The 18668-nt window shown below is 37.6% G+C and overlaps 1 protein-coding gene across 2 annotated transcripts; it reads left to right on the top strand.

Moving 5' to 3' along the window:
* The first annotated feature begins 1048 nt into the window (after positions 1-1048).
* Positions 1049-16634, top strand: LOC120488483 (somatostatin receptor 5). Of its 2 annotated transcripts, none has more exons than XM_039685226.2 (3): positions 1049-1276; positions 3304-4432; positions 12409-16634. In XM_039685226.2, the coding sequence occupies exons 2-3, from the start codon at positions 3311-3313 to the stop codon at positions 12490-12492; spliced, it is 1206 nt and encodes a 401-aa protein (XP_039541160.1). In that variant the 5' UTR covers positions 1049-1276; positions 3304-3310; the 3' UTR covers positions 12493-16634. The 2 variants fall into 2 exon arrangements, with proteins under 2 accessions (XP_039541160.1, XP_039541159.1); XM_039685225.2 differs by having other exon boundaries at positions 1050-1276; positions 12623-16634.
* The last annotated feature ends 2034 nt before the right edge of the window (positions 16635-18668 follow it).

The raw sequence follows: 18668 nt of genomic DNA, 5'->3' as shown, positions 1-18668 counted from the left end.
CTCACCCCCATGTCATCCAAGATGTCCATGTCTTTCTTTCTTCAGTCGAAAAGAAATGAAGGTTTTTGATGAAAACATTCCAGGATTTTTCTCCATATAATGGACTTCAATGGGAACCAAACGGTTCAAGGTCCAAAAGACAGTTTCAAAGGGCTTTAAACGATCCCAGACGATGAATAAGGGTCTTATCAAGCGAAACGATCGCTCATTTAAAAAATAAATGGTCGCCTTGCTCTGTTCTGTGATCCACGTTCGTGACTCTCCTGTTCGAACTCGTTCATCAAAATGAACGAATCTTTTTCCGAGTCAATTCGTTCATTTCATTCGCTGAATGAACCAAATGACTCGAAAAAATATTTGTTCATTTTGATAAACGTGTTCGAACAGTCACGAACGCGCATCACAGAACAGAGCAAGGCGAGCATTTATAAAACTTAAACTTTGTTATTTTTTTTTTAAATGAGCGATCGTTTCGCTTGATAAGACCCTTATTCATCGTCGGGAATCGTTTAAAGCCCTTTAAACAGTTTGCAGTTTGCACTGAAACTGTCTTTTGGACCTTGAACCGTTTGGTCCCCATTGAAGTTCATTATATGGAGAAAATCCTGGAATGTTTTCATCAAAAACCTTAATTTCTTTTCGACTGAAGAAAGAAAGACATGGACATCTTGGATGACATGATGGGTGAGTAAATTAAATACTCCTTTAAAAAAAGTTAAATCAACTTGGCTATAAAAGTTATTTCAACTTAAATGACATTAAACTGACTTAAAAATTAGTTGAATCTTTTATCACATAAAAACGTTGAAAATTGCTTGTTTTGTTGTTTTCACAGATTATATAAATATCAATGTCTTATTATTTCCTTGAATGATGATATGGGCAAAGGTTGTATATGTTATCATGTTGTGGTTTAAAGAATTATTTCTGTGTGATTTACTAATCTGTTGTGACTGGAGCGCGCGCACGGCTTGACTGCAGGATTGCGACTAAACTGCGATCGCGCGCATTCTCTCTCTCTCCCTCTCTCTCTCTCTAGGTTTAGTTCTATCTCAGAGTGAGTCGGGCACCAGATGCCATCACCTGTCGCGAGGCTCAACACTGGTGTGGAGCGAGAGCGCGCACGCACGGGCTTGTCCTGTGGCTAATTTAACAGACATCGCTGACAGATTCAACAATGCTTTTCAGTGTTTGTTATTTTTACTTACTCTTCTCGTCTCCTTCGTGGGATGTTTCACTCCTCCCTGCGTTTTACTGATCCGTAGGCTATACTCAGGTAAGCCCAGAAGAACATTTTTTTCATGCGGGTAAGGCTTTGATTTAAGTTAATTTTAGTAATAAAAAACATACAAGTTACGGAGTCTTGTAGTAATAATTGTAAGAATATTCTTAACTTTCTGCAGAACTGCGTGCATTTACACTTTGAGGGCAGTGCTTCAAAATTTCATTAGAATTGACCGATAATGTTTTGTTTTAACCTCATCACAGCCGAATATCATTTCCCTGAAGTATGATTTTTTTGTTTCCACGCAATTAGCAATGTGTCATTTCTAAACAATTATCAGAAATAATGTCTCTGAAGGATGCAACCAGACGAGAAAAACCGGCACGCCGCCGTTCTTTTTTCGCCGTTAAGAATTTATTAAGGTGGAGGCAGATAGTTTGAAAGAAAATGTTTTGTAGTAAGACAGATCCAGTCGAGACCCTTCTCTCATAAGTGATAAGACCATACAAGATAAGTACGTATTTCCTTCGTTTGTTCTGCTGGCAAATGTTGTGAGTTGAGGTCCAGCGAAAGTCTACACAAAATACACATGCATGTATGATGTATAAATAATAATAATAAAATAATAAAACGTGTATTATTCAAAATAAATGCATTTAAGACAAAATTGAACGGTTGTTCTAAGATAACTTTACTTAATATCTTACTTATGTAATCTGGACTATTCACTATGCCTTGTTTACTCAGAAAACCCAAGTTCAGATTAATTGATTGGTTTCAGTGCTATTTTGTCAACAACAACAACAAATTTTTCTGAGGTGGGGCAATTCCCCAATTTCCTTCACTTCTGCAGTTATCTTTCTAAAGTTGCATTCCCTAACTTCCCAAAGTCATCTTGAATGTTAAATTGTCAATTCAAGTCACATAAGCTGACTTCATAAATTGATGTTGACGTTCACCATTATGATGATCAGTGTTCCCTTTGGTTGAGCACTTGGAACTTTATATTTATATTAAGCCAATCCGTTTGCATGCTTTTTTAAAAGTAAATCTAACTAATTATATATTTATATATTAATATATTTATATTTAATATATATAATTATATATTTACGGTGTGTGACAAGTTGCCCCAACCTTGCCCCTTGCCCTGAAAAGAACACAGTTCAAACTTTCTTTAAACAAATAGATGACTTATTTATATTGTTTGAATGATTTACAAATATGGTCTGTGATTTAATTAAATTAGTTTTGAACTATTTTAACAAACTCTGCTAGATAATTTGTGTAAATGGACTTTTGACTAAAAACCCCTAAGCAACAGATGTTTGATACTATAGTGGAAGGAATATAAAATTTAGTTTCAAGTTGGGTGAAATCAAATCCAATCACTTTGGATAGTTTTGACTTATCTGTGCTCAAATTCAGAGAAAAGGGACTGTGAAAACATTGATCTCTGGACTAATAGAAATACCAGAATCAATGAATGCATTGAAGTTTTCATTGCAATTGCTGCAAAAAAAACAACAATAGTTAACAGTGTTTTGCCTTTGTACAATAGCTTGAAAAAGCTTATTCAGTCCTCTTGATAATAAGTGATTAAACCCCCTCAAGCATTTTGACGACTAGAGGGGTTTCTTTTTTGCTTTTTGGCATCCATTTCATATCTTGTAGTTTCTAATAACGAGATGTTGAGTTTAATTAGATGTGTTTGAAATAGGGAGGCTTTTTTATACTAATGAATCTCAATGGTGTGACTAAAACGTGCCTCTATGCAGCTCTTAGGAGAGGAAGAAAACATCAACATGCATGCGTTGTGTCACTTCAGTCTCCTTGTGTGGGTTTGCAGTTTTGGCTCTGATCTTTATAGTCGAGGTGTGATCATCTCCACTGATTCAGTCCCTCTGATCTCTCACTGTAAAACAAGCGCATTCAATTTACTGTCCATCTAAACACATACAAACATAAAGAGAAACTATGTACCCTGCCACTGAGCTTCATTACACTCTCTCTCATTTCCATCCAGTCACTCTAGACTTGTTGTTTCTGACCCTTTTATCTCTCTCTGTCCATTCCAGATCCAGCATGGGGTCATTTAACCAATCCGGGTGGACGGGGTTCATCCCCGGGGATCGTAACTCCTCTTCCACTGGACTGGGATTTTCAGGAACTCCAGGTGGGAATTACACCGGGAACGTGTCGGATCAAAGCATGCCTTTCCAAGGGAGCAGCACCATGGTCACCGCGGTCATATCGTTCACCGTGTTTATCGTCGGACTTACCGGCAACACTCTGGCTATCTACGTGGTTTTGCGCTACGCAAAGATGAAAACGGTCACGAACATCTACATTTTGAACCTCGCCGTGGCCGACGAGCTGTATATTTTGGGCCTCCCGTTCCTAACGACGCAAAACGTACTCTCCTACTGGCCGTTCGGCTCGTTCCTGTGTCGCGTCGTGATGACGGCGGACTCGCTAAATCAATTCACGAGCATCTTCTGTTTGACAGTGATGAGCATCGATCGCTATTTAGCAGTCGTGCATCCTATCCGCTCCACTAGGTGGCGCCGGCCGCGGGTAGCTAAAGCGGTTAGCGCGGCGGTGTGGGCGTTTTCGTTCGTCGTCGTTCTTCCCGTGGTGATATTCTCTGACGTTCAGGACATGTTCAACTCGTGCAACATGAGTTGGCCGGAGCCGCGGGACGTTTGGTCGACGGCGTTTATCCTCTACACGGCGACGCTCGGCTTCTTCGGCCCCCTGCTGGTCATCTGCATGTGTTACCTTCTCATCGTGGTCAAGGTGAAGTCGTCCGGTGCGCGAGCGGGATTTACCAAGCGCAGGCGCTCCGAGCGGAAGGTGACCCGCATGGTGGTGATAATCGTGGTGGTGTTCGTCCTCTGCTGGCTGCCGTTCTACATCATCAACATCGTAAACCTGGTGTTCATACTCCCGGAGAACAGCGTGATGGTAGGCGTGTACTTCTTCGCCGTCATCCTGTCGTACGCCAACAGCTGTGCCAATCCGCTGCTCTACGGGTTCCTGTCCGACAACTTCAAGCAGAGCTTCCGGAAGGTCCTGTGCGTGCGCAAGGCGAATGGCGTGGAGGATGGCGATCCCAGCTTGCCGCGGACAGAGAAGACGACGACCCACGACTCCTTCCTGACCCCTCGGAACAATGACTTTAATGGACACGTCCAGGGCAGCCAGGTACAGTGTCTCTGAAAGCACATCACACGTTGTTAAATTAATTTGTTGAACGTTTATATTCAGTGCTTGACATTTACACCCGTCAATGCGGGGTTTCAGAAGTGGCGTGTAAGAGATTAGTTGACTCAACTTAACTAAGTCAAGTAATCTCGTTGCTTTGACTGAGTTAAGTTGAGTCAACTAATCTCTTTTTACAGCCCAGCCACTTTGGAGGGTTGAATTTGATTAATTTTTATTACATTTTTTTCAACTGTAGTCTTTTAAAAAGGGATCTGAAATAATAAACTAATTGTCAAAAATATCGATTTTTCGATACATATCAATCTGAAACACTGTAAAAAAATATTGTTGGTTTAACTTAAAAAAGTAAGTAACCTGGGTTGCCTTAAAATTTTAAGTTGATTGAACTGGAAAAAGTGAGTTAATACAATGAAGGAGATTAATTTAATCATCAGAAACTCAAAATAATAAGTTATCTCAACTAAATAAATTATTATAAAGTTGATTTGACAAAAGAAAATATGTTGTGATAACAAATCTGGAAAATATTTTTAGAATAGACACTCAAACCCGCCTCCGCTCACTCGCTCGTTTGATTTGCTCTGGATGAATGTTGTTGCCATAACAGGGTTCGAAAATGAAAATGAATTTGTTGAACGTTTATATTCAGTGCTTGACATTTACACCCGTCAATGCGGTGTTTCAGCAGTCTGTAAAAAGAGATTAGTTGACTCAACTTAACTAAGTCAAGTAATCTCGTTGCTTTGACTGAGTTAATTTGAGTCAACTAATCTCTTTTTACAGCCTACACTCAAAAAAATAATCTGTTGAACCAACTTAATTAAATTAAGGAAAGGTTTTCCACGAAATTGAATTACATTTTTCCAACAAATTCAAATTAGTTTGAAATAATTTGTTGTAATCTTGTAGTTTTTTGTCCTGCCTAAATTCACCAACATTATAATTTTAGTTATTTTGACGGTCACTTCTAATGATAGACACTTCTAGTGTTCAATTGACATTACTCCATTTTTTTACATAGTAATATAATTACTAACAAACACTAACATTAAACACTAACAAACACATAAAAAACACATAAAATAACACTTTTTCCATAAATTGACCCTCTTAATGCAGTCCCTTGCAAAGCATGCTGGGAAATACAGATCCACTGCCCAGTTAGATGTCAACAATAATGATTCATGTAGATTTCACACAAATGAATTCGGTTGATTAAACACAATTAAATTAAGTTGTGACAATATTAGACAATCATGTTGCTTTTGCATATTTTAATCAATTATTTTAAATAGAGGCCAAAATTTATTTTTTGAGTGACATCCGTTTAAGACAAACGAAAAATATTCATGTTGACTCAATTTGGTAAACCAAATTTTTTTTTAAAAGATTACATTGATTACATTTAATGAAATTAAACTGGAATCATTTCTATGAAGGATTGTGTCGTATATGCTCATTTTAATTAATGAAATTGAACAAAGAGCTAAAATCATTTTTTTGTAGCCACTTTGGAGGGTTGAATTTGATTAATTTTTGATTAATTGTCTTTTAAAAAGGGATCTGAAATAATAAACTAATTGTCAAAAAATATCAATTTTTCGATACATATCAATCTGAAACGCTTCCAAATCTCATTTTCAGTAGAATAGACACTCAAACCCGCCTCCGCTCACTCGCTCGTTTGATTTGCTCCGAATGAATATTGTTGCCGTAACAGGGTTTGAATTTCGACGTCGGATTGCGCGTATTGTGCATAAGGATTTACACCCAAATTTAACAAAGTTGCTTTGTAGTACAAAATTTAGGTCTTTTTTGCTGCTTATTATTCACATACACACAAAATAATGTCAAAATGCCGATCTTGGCGAGTATTCACGTCGACAGTCAGTTTTGTTTTAAGAGAATGTAAATGGATGAGAAAGAAACGGGATGTGTTACAGTATAATGGATCCGTGCGTCAGGTCTTAAAGTGACAGCAGCCTAATAAACCTGCCACCAAATTATGAGATAATATTAAAAATATCTATATGGCAGTTTTTCCCAATGGTGTCGATGTGCATCAACTTTGGAAAACCAGTTAATGTCAAGCCCTGATTATATTGCTATAATGATATCTTCAGTCTTTGATATGATATCATTTGTCTGATGTGCTGGTTGTTTTAAATCATGAAAGTTTGGTAACACTATTCAATAAGATTAAATTTTTTCACGTTAGTTTTAAAGTCAGCTTGAAACCGAAGTTGCGATAGTCTTTTTTCCCCTATTGTGACAGATCTGAGTGCGACGGCTTCTCGAACAAGACAAAAAATGGGCGTGACTTTATTTTGTCCTTGAGAAATTGATTGGATGGTTGTGGTTTGCTATTGGTTGATCTCATGCGAGTGACAGATTGCAAACACATCATCATCAGAGAAGTCTCTGCAAGGAGTCAATTTGATCAAAGATGAAAAGATTTAATATTATTTAATGGACTTAAACTGACATGAACTAACAGTGAACAGTTGTTTTTTATAAATGAACATTAACAAAGATTAATAAATATGATAATTAAATTAAATTAAATTAAGGAAATTCACATTAAATAATCCTTATTGTAAAGTGTTACCAAAAGTTATCTCGAGTTGGTTGTTAAAGGCATATTTACCCCAAAATTAAAATCCTGTCATCATTAACTCGCCTTTACAGTATGCAATTTCAAACCTTGTCTTCTGAGATTTTTAGCAGAAATTTCACGTCATGAATGATACTGTGACCAAAAAGGAAAAAGTTTGACCATTCAGAGGATATTAATATAGCATTAAGGACCGCTCCTGGTCTAGATTGGATTGTGTAACAGCACGAGGGTGAGTAAATGATGACAGAATTGTTACTTTTCGGCGAAGTAGTCCTTTAAGCTGTTTTCTAGAAGAAGAAGAACAACAGTACAGTCAGAGCCAGTGTGTGTTGGCCCTTCCCTGCTGTGTTTGTGCATTCTCTGTAGATTACAAACATGTTGAGAATTTCACATTCGATACAGCTGCCAACATGTTGCTCCTTCCTCACTCCCCAAAGAGACAATCTCAGTGAAATGGATTTAGTGGACAGTAAATGGAGTGAGAGAGAAAGAGAGATAGTTAGTGTGTGTGTGTGTGTGTGTGTGTGTCTTCCTGCCTATCAGTCATAACCCCCTTAGTGCCCTTAGGGAGAACACTGCTCCTTATGTTCCCAATAAACATTCCCAGTGTCCGTGTATATTAGCATCTGTGTGTGAAAGAAAAAGAAAAAAAGGGCTGACCAAAATCTTAAATTAATGTTTCGTTTCACACTCTAAACGATGCTGGGTTGTTTTAACCCAAATCTGGGTCAAATTCAACCCAACTTAAATTAACCCAACTTCAACTTTCACTTTCAACTGTACATTTTTAAATTGCATTTTTAACCCAACATTTGAGTTTGTCCATATTTGACCCAAATTTGGGTTGAAACAACCCAGCATTTTTTCAGATTGTAGGAATAACAATAAAACTTCTAATAAAAATAGGTTGTCACTATACTACAACAACAATATATGTGTTATTATATAATTCTAGAACTACTCTAAATAATATACAAATAAACAGGTCAAATTTCTGACCAGTAGTTATGTTTGTTGCACTCTAAAAAAATGCTGGGTTGTTTTAACCCAATTTTGGGTAAAATATGGACAGACCCAAACTTTGGGTTAAAACGTCATTTAAAATGTTAACCCGATTACTGGGTTTGTCAATATTTGATCCAAATTTGAGTTAAAATAAACCAGCATTTTTTTTTAAAGCGTGGACATTAAACAATAAAATGGTTAAACAATCAGCTTACCACATTGTCATTTGACATTATTACGCTCTAAAAAATGCTGGGTTGTTTCAACCCAAATTTGGGTCAAATATGGACAAACTCAAATGTTGGGTTAAAAATGTGATTTCAAAGTTTAACCCAACTTCAACTTTCACTTTAAACTGTACATTTTTTTTATTGCATTTTTAACCCAACATTTGGGTTTGTTCATATTTGACCCAAATTTGGGTTGAAACAACCCAGCTTTTTTTAGATTGTAGGAATAACAATAAAACTTCCAATAAAAATAGTTTGTCACTATACTACTACAATATGTGTGTTATATAATTCTTATGCCTTTAGAACTATTCTAAATAATATACAAATAAACAGGTCAAATTTCTGCCAGTAGTCATGTTTGTTGCACTCTAAAAAATGCTGGGTTGTTTTAATCCAATTTTGGGTAAAATATGGACAGACTTTGGGTTAAAATGTCATTTAAAATGTTAACCCAATTACTGGGTTTGTCAATATTTGATTCAAATTTGAGTTAAAATAAACCAGCATTTTTTTAAAGCGTGGACATTAAAAAATAAAATGGTTAAACAATCAGCTTTCCACATTGTCATTTGACATTAAAAACTGCTGGGTTGTTTCAACCCAAATTTGGGTCAAATATGGACAAACCCAAATGTTGGGTTAAAAATGCAATTAAAAAATTTACAGTTGAAAGTGAAAGTTGAAGTTTGGGTTTGTCCATATATTTTACCCAAATTTGGGTTAAAACAACCCAGCATTGTTTAGATTGTACACACACTTTTTGTGGATAATTAGTTAAACTATAATTATAATTATTTATCAATAAAAAATGACTTATATTTCCAAATTCGTAGTTCGTACCAGTAGTTATGTTTCTTGCACTCTAAAAAATGCTGGGTTGTTTTAACCCAGTTTTGGGTAAATAGACAAACCCAAACTTTGGGTTAAAAATGTCATTTAAAATGTTAACCCGATTACTGGGTTTGTCAATATTTGATCCAAATTTGGGTTGAAATAACACAGCATTTTTTAAAGTGTTTAATCATTTTATTTTTTTTAATGTCCACAATCAGCTTACCACATTGTCATATGACATTATTATGCTGGGTTGTTTCATCCCAAATTTGGGTCAAATATGGACAAACCCAAATGTTGGGTTAAAAATACAATTAAAAAATGTACAGTTGAAAGTGAAAGTTGAAGTTTGGGTTTGTCCACATTTGACCCAAATTTCGCTTAAAACAACCCAGCATTGTTTAGATTGTACGCACACTTTTTAAAAATCATTAAATATAATTATTTATCAATAAAAAGTTACCTATATTTCCATCGATGCCAAACAAGAGATAATTCGTCAAACATTTTACGATATACGTTTGAAAATATTGTGATTTTAAAAAAAGTCAATATACACACTTTTCCCAGGTATCATCTCGCTCAGCCCTACTAGAAGAGATGATGAAATCTGTGTTATAGTTCAGCTTGACCAAAAGGCCCATGAGGGAATACAAGTATGTGTGTGTAGAAATGTGAATGTGTAATGAGAGTGAGATCAGACGATCCCATGGTTCATTCATTGGGGAAATCAAAGCAGGACGGCCCGAGAGACTGGATCAGATCTGGACGACTCGCATCAGATCCGCCATCAAAGAGGAAAAGCGTCTTCCTTTAAGCCATCACTGCGTCCGCAGATCTAATATCAGCTCTAATGTCTCTCCGTGGCTCTTTGATGGACACTGAATCTGATCTGATCGCTCTCTCCTCCACCGCTGGAGACGGAAACCAATTTGGCTCATTCTGCATGTTCACACAGCAGAGAAATTGGCACGACTCTGGACCCTTAAATCTGCTGGTCTCCAACCAGGAATCAATCATCGCCACTGAAGTTTTCAGAACAACAAATCGCTCTGGCACAAAAACAAAACGTGCATCGCTCCCGCTTTAAAAAAACACTCCGGAAGTGTAATCGTGTGGATACATTGCGGCTGTTTTTGTCAAGCTACACAGCTATAATAAAAAAAAATAAAATGTTTAAACGATCCGCTTTCCACATTGTCATTTGACATTATTATGCTGGGTTGTTTCAACCCAAATTTGGGTCAAATATGGACAAACCAAAATGTTGGGTTAAAAATGCAATTAAAAATGTTCAGTTGAAGTTTGGGTTTGTCCATATATTTTACCCAAATTTGGGTCACAGCTACTCTGCTAATCTATACATTTAATATATCTAAAAAAAAAAGTAGATTTATTTATTTATATAATATGATTTATATTTCGTCAGTGGTAAAGCCGACCAGATCCCATCATTGTGCTGGGAAAGGGTTATTTCTCTCTCTCTCTCTCTCTCGCCCGATCTCTCACAGTTTTTATGTACCAGCGGGGAATCTCAAACTAAAGCTGAATTAAAACCACATTGTGCTGCACTGCAGTACGGGCATGTTATTCTATAGAATGAGAAACAGGAAGAAAGAAAAAAGGGCAAAAATGTAAATGGGTGCATGTGTTGGGGAAAAGGAAGGGCCGAATGTTGTGCAATTTAAAGAAAAATGCAGCTCTGCCATTATCGACTCACCATGATCAGTGATCAGACCACATGCTGTGCTTTTCTCTGGGCAACATGTTTTGAAATAAATAACGGCGGAATTTTCATTATTGTTTGTGTTTAAAGTTTTACCCCAGCTAACAGGAAACGCTCCGTCAAGGTTACGAACGAACATTCTTTCAGTAACATTAATAGTGTTCTCTCGTAGTTATCTGGCCTTTGGTGTTGTTTTCAGAACATCAGCACAAAAACATTATTTATACAACATTCAGGGAACTTTTTCTCCTGAAATAGATGTCCGTTTAGCGCTAAAAACAAATGTTACTTATTTCAGAATGTTCAGAGAACGATCAAAAGGAACTTTCCCATAAAAATGGAATGTTGAGCTTTAGAGAACATTCAGAACGTTTAATGGGAATGGTGGAAAAGCATTCTCTGAACATATTTTTGTTAGCTGGGAAAGTGCAAATTAACATCATTAACCACACACACACACACACACACACACGTTTACTTAGCTATTTAAATGGGGACATTTCATAGACGTAATGGTTTTTATACAGTACAACTGTATATTCTGTCCTCATACACTAACCTGACCCCTATACCTAGCCATCACACACACACACACACACAACCACACACACACACTCACCCGACTCCTAAACCTACCCATCACACACACAAGCACACACACTCATACTAACCCAACCCCTAAACCTACCCATCAAACACTCTCACACACACACACACACACACACACTAAGCTGACCCCTAAACCTACTAATCACACACAATCACACACACACACACACACACACACACACACACACACACACACACTAAACTGATCCCTAAACTTACCCATCACACACATACACACACACTCAGACTCACACTAAACTGACCCCTAAACCTACTCATCACACACCTCACACACACATACACAAACCCAACCCCTAAACCTACTAATCACACACAATCACACACACACACACTAAACTGACCCCTAAACCTACCCATGACACACACTCACACACACTAAACTGACCCCTAAACTTACCCATCACACACACACTCACACTAAACCGACCCCTAAACGTACTCATCACACACCTCACACACACACACACACACACACACATACACAAACCCGACCCCTAAACCTACCCATGACACACACTCACACACACACAGACACACACACACTCACCCGACTCCTAAACCTACCCATCACACACACACACACTCATACTAACCCAACCCCTAAACCTACCCATCAAACACTCACACACACACAGACACACACACACTAACCCGTCCCCTAAACCTACCCATCACACAAAACTTTCTGCATTTTTACATTAAAAAAAAAAAAACTTTAGTCACTTAATTTTAATAGCAGATTTACAGATAATGAGGGAGTTTTTTGGAGATTTTTTGTCAGGTTTTGGTCCCTTCTGGGTACAAATTTGTCCCCAAAATATAGTTAAGTAGGCACACACACACACACACACACACACACACACACGCAGTGCAGATGTGCCACTGTCTGACCTGTTCTGTGTTTCTGCAGGATCTGCAGTTAGAGTCTTGCTTGAGTGCGTCTGAGAGCCCTCAGCCTGCAAGACCCCAGATCATTGGCCAGTCCACACTCTAAATGCTGTTTCTCTCTCTGTCTGTCCGTTCCATCTTTCTCTGTGCTCTATTGTCTCATCGTCCCTCTGTCCATCATCCCTTGGATCATGTCTGTCTTTCCGCCTGTCTCTTCTTCTGCGTTGTTGTGGAAGGTGTGGCCTCAGCCTCAAGCCACGCCCCCAAACGTCCCAGCGACCCCACATTCCCGCGCAGCAGAGCTCAGTCTGCACCCGGTGCCCGTCGTCTCCACGCCCAGCTCCAGTCGGGACCCGTGACCCCGGGAACAATGCCAGGATGCTTTGTTTTGGGTGGAGGGTGTCCTCACGGCCGTGGGAAACCTGGGAACGGCCTAAAAAATCATATAAAAACGAGTGCAATCTCTGTAAAATGACAAACCACACATCGAGTCTGAGACCACTAGTGAAAATCTTCAAATCCTTTAAACACAAATATACGACTGTGAGAGGAAGCAATGTCACGTGTTCAATGTCACAAAATTTGTGTATTTGATGAGTGGCGTTCTAAATATTTTCTTATTGTACGCCATTGCGTTTTTTTGTTTAACATTTTTCGAAACCCAAACACGTTCTGTTTATTTTTCTGGTTTCAATCCCATGAGGAATCCTAGATTTTCACCATGGTCTCAGACTTTTGGGCCCCACATTTAAAAACACTCTTTAAAAAAGGATGAGAGAAAAGAAGAGGGATTTAGAAGAGAGATGAGACTTTAGACGCAAGCCAAGGGGATTTAGAGATGATGAATGTTGCTTCACACACACACACACACACACTCGAAAACAATCAATTTGCAGCATCAAACACACAGTCACCTTGTCCTCTTTCTCCTTTATGATCAAACTAATGATTGATGTGAAGAGGAATATAAACACACACACACACACACACACACAAAAGTATTACGTTTACCTGCAAGAGCTGATTGCGAAAATCCCAGCGTCCTTCACGAACACACACTGATATACTGCCTTCCACTCGACTTGGAAAAGGACAACAGATCTCCAAGAAGTTTGACTTAATACTTGGAAACTCGTTTGATATCTAAAACTCTCAGATTTTGCTAAATGTATGTTGTCACACAAACATGGTGGCAGCCAGTTAATGATTAATATACCCGTTGAAACAGAACAAAATGAATCTTAGGCCGTGTTTACATCGGTTTTAAGATGCGTTTCGGTCAATCGGATCACAAAGTGGACGACACTAAAGGTATAAACAGGGTATAAACATGATGCTCTCTGTGTTTTTCCGTCTCCAGACGCATTCATATGTTAATAGCGAGAGCTTATTTCGTCCATTAGATTGAAAGATCTGAAAACACACACCCACTGAGCAGAATGTCCAAAAAATGTCTTTTCAACGTCTTTGTCACAATGTCGGACGCCTGAAAAAGACACTAATGGTTCCTTTGTACAAGATTAAAAACTAGTTCGAATGTGGCCATTTTCAACATTTATGGTCTCATTTAGACAATTTATACTCTTTCTGGACCAAATAAACACTCCCAGGATGCATTAAATTAAAACTCTTGTTTAATTCAATGTAATTTCCTTACATTGTTTAGATTGTGATATTTATTTCATTTTAAGTCACAATTGTGGTGATCAGTGTTTGCTTTAGTTGGGCTCTCGGCCCCAATTTTTCGTACTTTAACCTTTCTTTGGCTGTTGTAACTGTGTGTTTGAATAACACCATTCTTGTGACGGAGAAAGCCAAGAAATGTAAAATTGGTTCTCATCAGCTCCTTGTTGTTAATGATGATGATGAAATCAACATAAAGTGAGCATTTAGTGTTGTGTTTAGACTTTTGTGTTTATAACCACCAACCTTGTGGAACTGCATTATTCGGGCTAGTAGCATGGTTTTAAGAAAATGTACCATATAGTCATACACAGACATCAAGATTTTGCATATGAGTCACAACAATGGTGACAATAAATAAAAAAATGCTTCATGCTGCAATGCATGATGAGCAGCTTTCATAGTACAAAACATCCTTGATTCCCAAGCTTTTTTTGTTTTGGTTGTCACCATTGTTGAGAGTCATATCCAAAATCTTGATGTCTGTGTGTGACTATGTGATTCACTTTCTTGAAATATTTTGTACACAGTGGTCATTTTAAAGTTACTGATCCAAATAATGCAGTTCCACAAGATTGGTGGTTATACATATGAGATATAAAAACTAAATTTTAAATGGTGTTTAATGCTTGCATTGTGTTTATTGTCATCATAAACAAGCAGCTGAAGATAGCTGATTTTTCATTTTCTTGGCTTTCTCTGCATAAAAGATGGTGTTATACAAACACACAATTACAACAGCCAAAGAAAAGCTAAAGTAAGGTGATCTGGGACTAAGAGCCCAACTAAAGCAAACACTGATCACCACAATGGTGATTTAAAATGAAACAAATATCACCATCTAAACCACATCTAAACAATGTAAATAAACGTGAGTTTTAATTTAATGCATCCTGAGAGCGTTTATTTGGTCCAGAAACAGTATAAATTGTCTAAATGAGACCATAAGTCCACAATTGCCACATTTGAACTAGTTTTTAATCTTGTCCGAAGGACCCATTAACGTCTATATCGGACGTCCAGAACACGTCATTCCGGCCCCTCATGTGACATCTTTTCAACGTCAATTTTTTGACAAAGACGTTGAAAAGACGCCTTTTGGACATCATTTTGCTTAGTGGGCACATTTACCCTCTCATTGACCCTTCCCCTGAGGAATCAGGACAGAAGTGGCTGAAAGTAGGCAAAAGAGACGGATTAAAACACCAGGTGTGAGCGGGAATATGTCTCTCTTGTCTACTTGTGATCCGATCCACCAAAACACATCTTAACACCAGGAGTAAACAGGCCCCAGGCACATTATACCAATGCTAGTAAAATAACATTGGTTTTCAGAGAGAGGTGTGTGTAAAACACAGTAAATGGTGTTGATTGCTGAGCACGATTTTTCCACACAGTTTGGTGGAGTTCTTTAATGAAAACTGAACATCTGCAAGGCAAACGGTGTTGTTTTTTACACCTCTTCATCCGGGGGTCAGCAACTCTACACCACAATAGTTGGACGCATCTAGAGAATGGATGCAAGTCAGCTGCTGACCCTTGACACGCTCAGAAACTTCCCTCGTCAGGGGACTCGCTGTGACAGGTAGAGCGAGATGTGAAAGATCGCTTCTGGACGTTTCCAGCGTTCACATGTCCGAGAGGTTTGGGAATCTGGGATTTTGAAGTACTAAAGTAGGGTGTGGTGTTCAAGATGGCGTTTCCTGATGCATATTGACATGTTTAAACTGTCCTCATCTCTCTGCCAAATGTTGCGAAGTGCCTTTTCTTGTCCCCGATCAAACTATCGAGACACACACTGGAAAACACGAGGTTGAGCTGGGGATTTCTTTTTATTTGCTTTATTGTTCAGCTTCTTCCCCGTCAGATTATTTCTGTTCATGTGCTTCAATGTTAAATGCTTATAATTATTCATATGGCAAAATTTCACTATGTAATGATATTGTAAAGTTACACGCCTACAAATATTATCATAGCACTTCTCAATCAGTCAATTCTATTGGCGTTTGATGTAAAAATTATCTTACCATATCTTTTTGAGGCCTGAGTTACAGAGATCTTTCCTGTGTGACGGCGGCCATGTTTGTTGTTTGTTACGCGTGCCGGCATGTATATTTAGCTGTTCATAAAAGCTATAAAGAATGTGCATTGCTTTGTTAATGCTAAATGTGCCTCTGATGTAAATGTTGATATCACTCATGATAATTCAGCCGGCATATTTTAAGCTTGTTCATGTCAGCCAGCAATCTTTACAACCGATACCCATTTCTTTTATTAAACCCAAAGATTTGTTTGATTCTAGACGTGTTGGAGCTGTTTTAGCACGAGTCCGCACTGTCAAACTGTGAATGACACATTAACAAATCACTCTGAGCAAATGCCATGTTTTAAAATGTTGCTATTGTTATTTTTATTACTTTTTAATGATTACTCAATTTGTATTATGCATTTGTTTCTGGATGCTTAATCAGAGATCTGTGACATTTGTGTGGGGAAGTTTAGAAATGTTGTTTTTTATCCCCCTAAAAAATGCTTCATTTTTTGGATAAATGCAGAAAACAGATTGACAGATTTAAAAAACAACAACAACAATTTGACTTTTTAAAGTCTCCCTGTGGTGAAAATGAAGTTTTTAATGTTGTTTATGTGTCTACGTGGTGTTTTTAATATGCTTTAAGACAAACTGTGTGTTTTTTCATAAGTTTTATCTATTTTCAGTCACAAAAACACGGTTGGAAATCGCTGGTGTTTCTGATATCACGCACTACCCTGTAACCAATCAGATCAACGTGTGATCGCCAACCAGCCAATCTCTGAGCTGAGTGAGTGAGTGGAGTTCGGGCTCATTTGCATATTCATAGAACCGCGAATGAGGCAACGGTGTCGCGTTACATTCAAGATATTTTAAGACATTAAGAATTATTTTTTTTAAGGAAAAAACATTTAAATATGTAATTTTTGAGCTCAAAGATGAGTTAAGAGGGGAAAATGATTGACTACAGGGGGACTTTGAGTAAGTCAGAGACACAAATGGCACAGTTCCCTGAAAAAGAGCCTAATCATATATTGCACTCTAAAATATTAAAACTACTCAATATCAGAAATCTATGTTGATGGAATATTGCAGAGATTGTTTGAGTATGTTCAACAAACTATAGATGATACTATAATCATACACCTGAAATCAATCACCAGACCTCAATTTATTTAAGTTGTACATATACCATGTTTTTGTCTAAATAAAAATGATTAGTATATAAGCCATCTACTCTGAGTGTATCTTTCATTCTTTTTGTGTCAGCTTTTTAAAAACTGAAGTTATATATTCTGCCGTTGCACATGTATTGAGTTTGTCAGCGCACATCTTATCAAAAGCCATTTTAGCTTACCAATAAACATAACGTTTTCATCTTGCAGAAAATAACATGGATTCATGTGTTACTCCAGAAATACGGCAAGTACATTCAAGGAGGTCTTTCATATCTGGAGAGAGTTAGTCCGTTAGATTTCCATTCATCTCGGGGACAGTTCCTTGGCTCACGCAGGACCTCCTTGAAGTACGCAATTTAAAATCGACCATATTTGCTCATAGGTTGACATGATCTTCTTGAACCACTATGTGACTAATCAATCTTGAAGGTGTTGTATGGGGCCTAATGCAAAATCCATTAATGCGGGCCCCTGTCATTGAATAAACTCACATACATGAACATTTAAGTTTCACAAACTAAAAAGTTCAATGTGTGTTGGCTTTCCTCCTTTGACACCATCTGGTATTTCACAAAACTGTAGATGTTTTTTTTATATATATTTCAAGGTTAATACAGCAAACATTCTGATACTGTTGATACAATTTTACCATTGAACCCTTGAAAATATGTGTAATCTTAATATACCATGTATCTATGTAACTGTGTGTCTATGTATTTACTGTGTAATGTTAATGTTTTCAGTATTTAAATAAGGGCAGCATCTGTTTAACAAAAATAAAAAGTTATGTAATTTTACTGATTAGTAAATGCATCTCGATTTAAGAATTTTTTGATATTTGGACTGGAAACAAGACAAAAAATACTAAGCAAGAACAGCTTTTTTTTCTTGCTGTGTGTAAAACTCAATTGGCCAAGTGTGCTGTTATCGTGCCAAATTTTAATATGGAGACAGAAAACGTAGGAAACGTTTTTCTTTTTTTTCCACGTACAGATGACAACGTTGTCAAAATTGATCTCTGTTCACGTGGTTCCAAGAAAGCCTCTGCATTATTCATGCCAGGCCAGTAGATGGCGACGTCAACTTGTAAAGAAACACTACTCGCCTATAGACTGAACATGTCATAGACACACGCTCGCCGTTTTCAATTTCGCGTTCACGTTTTTGTTGTTTACATGGGGACGACAGCGGTATCGTATAAAAAAAAACTCGTTTACAAAAGTTTGTGTACTAACTGTTCTAACCAGTTCTAACCGAGGATGAGATGCGATACAGATACAGTAAACACATGCTTGACGTAAATAATGACGTGCAGATCGATTTCCAATCCTTCTCTTCACTAGTAATGTTTGTAGGTGATGCAACAGCAGAAAATCACTGTTGTAGGCT

This window comes from Pimephales promelas, chromosome 6 (genome assembly GCF_988280905.1).
Source record: "Pimephales promelas chromosome 6, fPimPro1.hap1.1, whole genome shotgun sequence".
NCBI lineage: Eukaryota > Metazoa > Chordata > Actinopteri > Cypriniformes > Leuciscidae > Pimephales > Pimephales promelas.
This window is presented reverse-complemented; position numbering and strand designations above follow the sequence as displayed.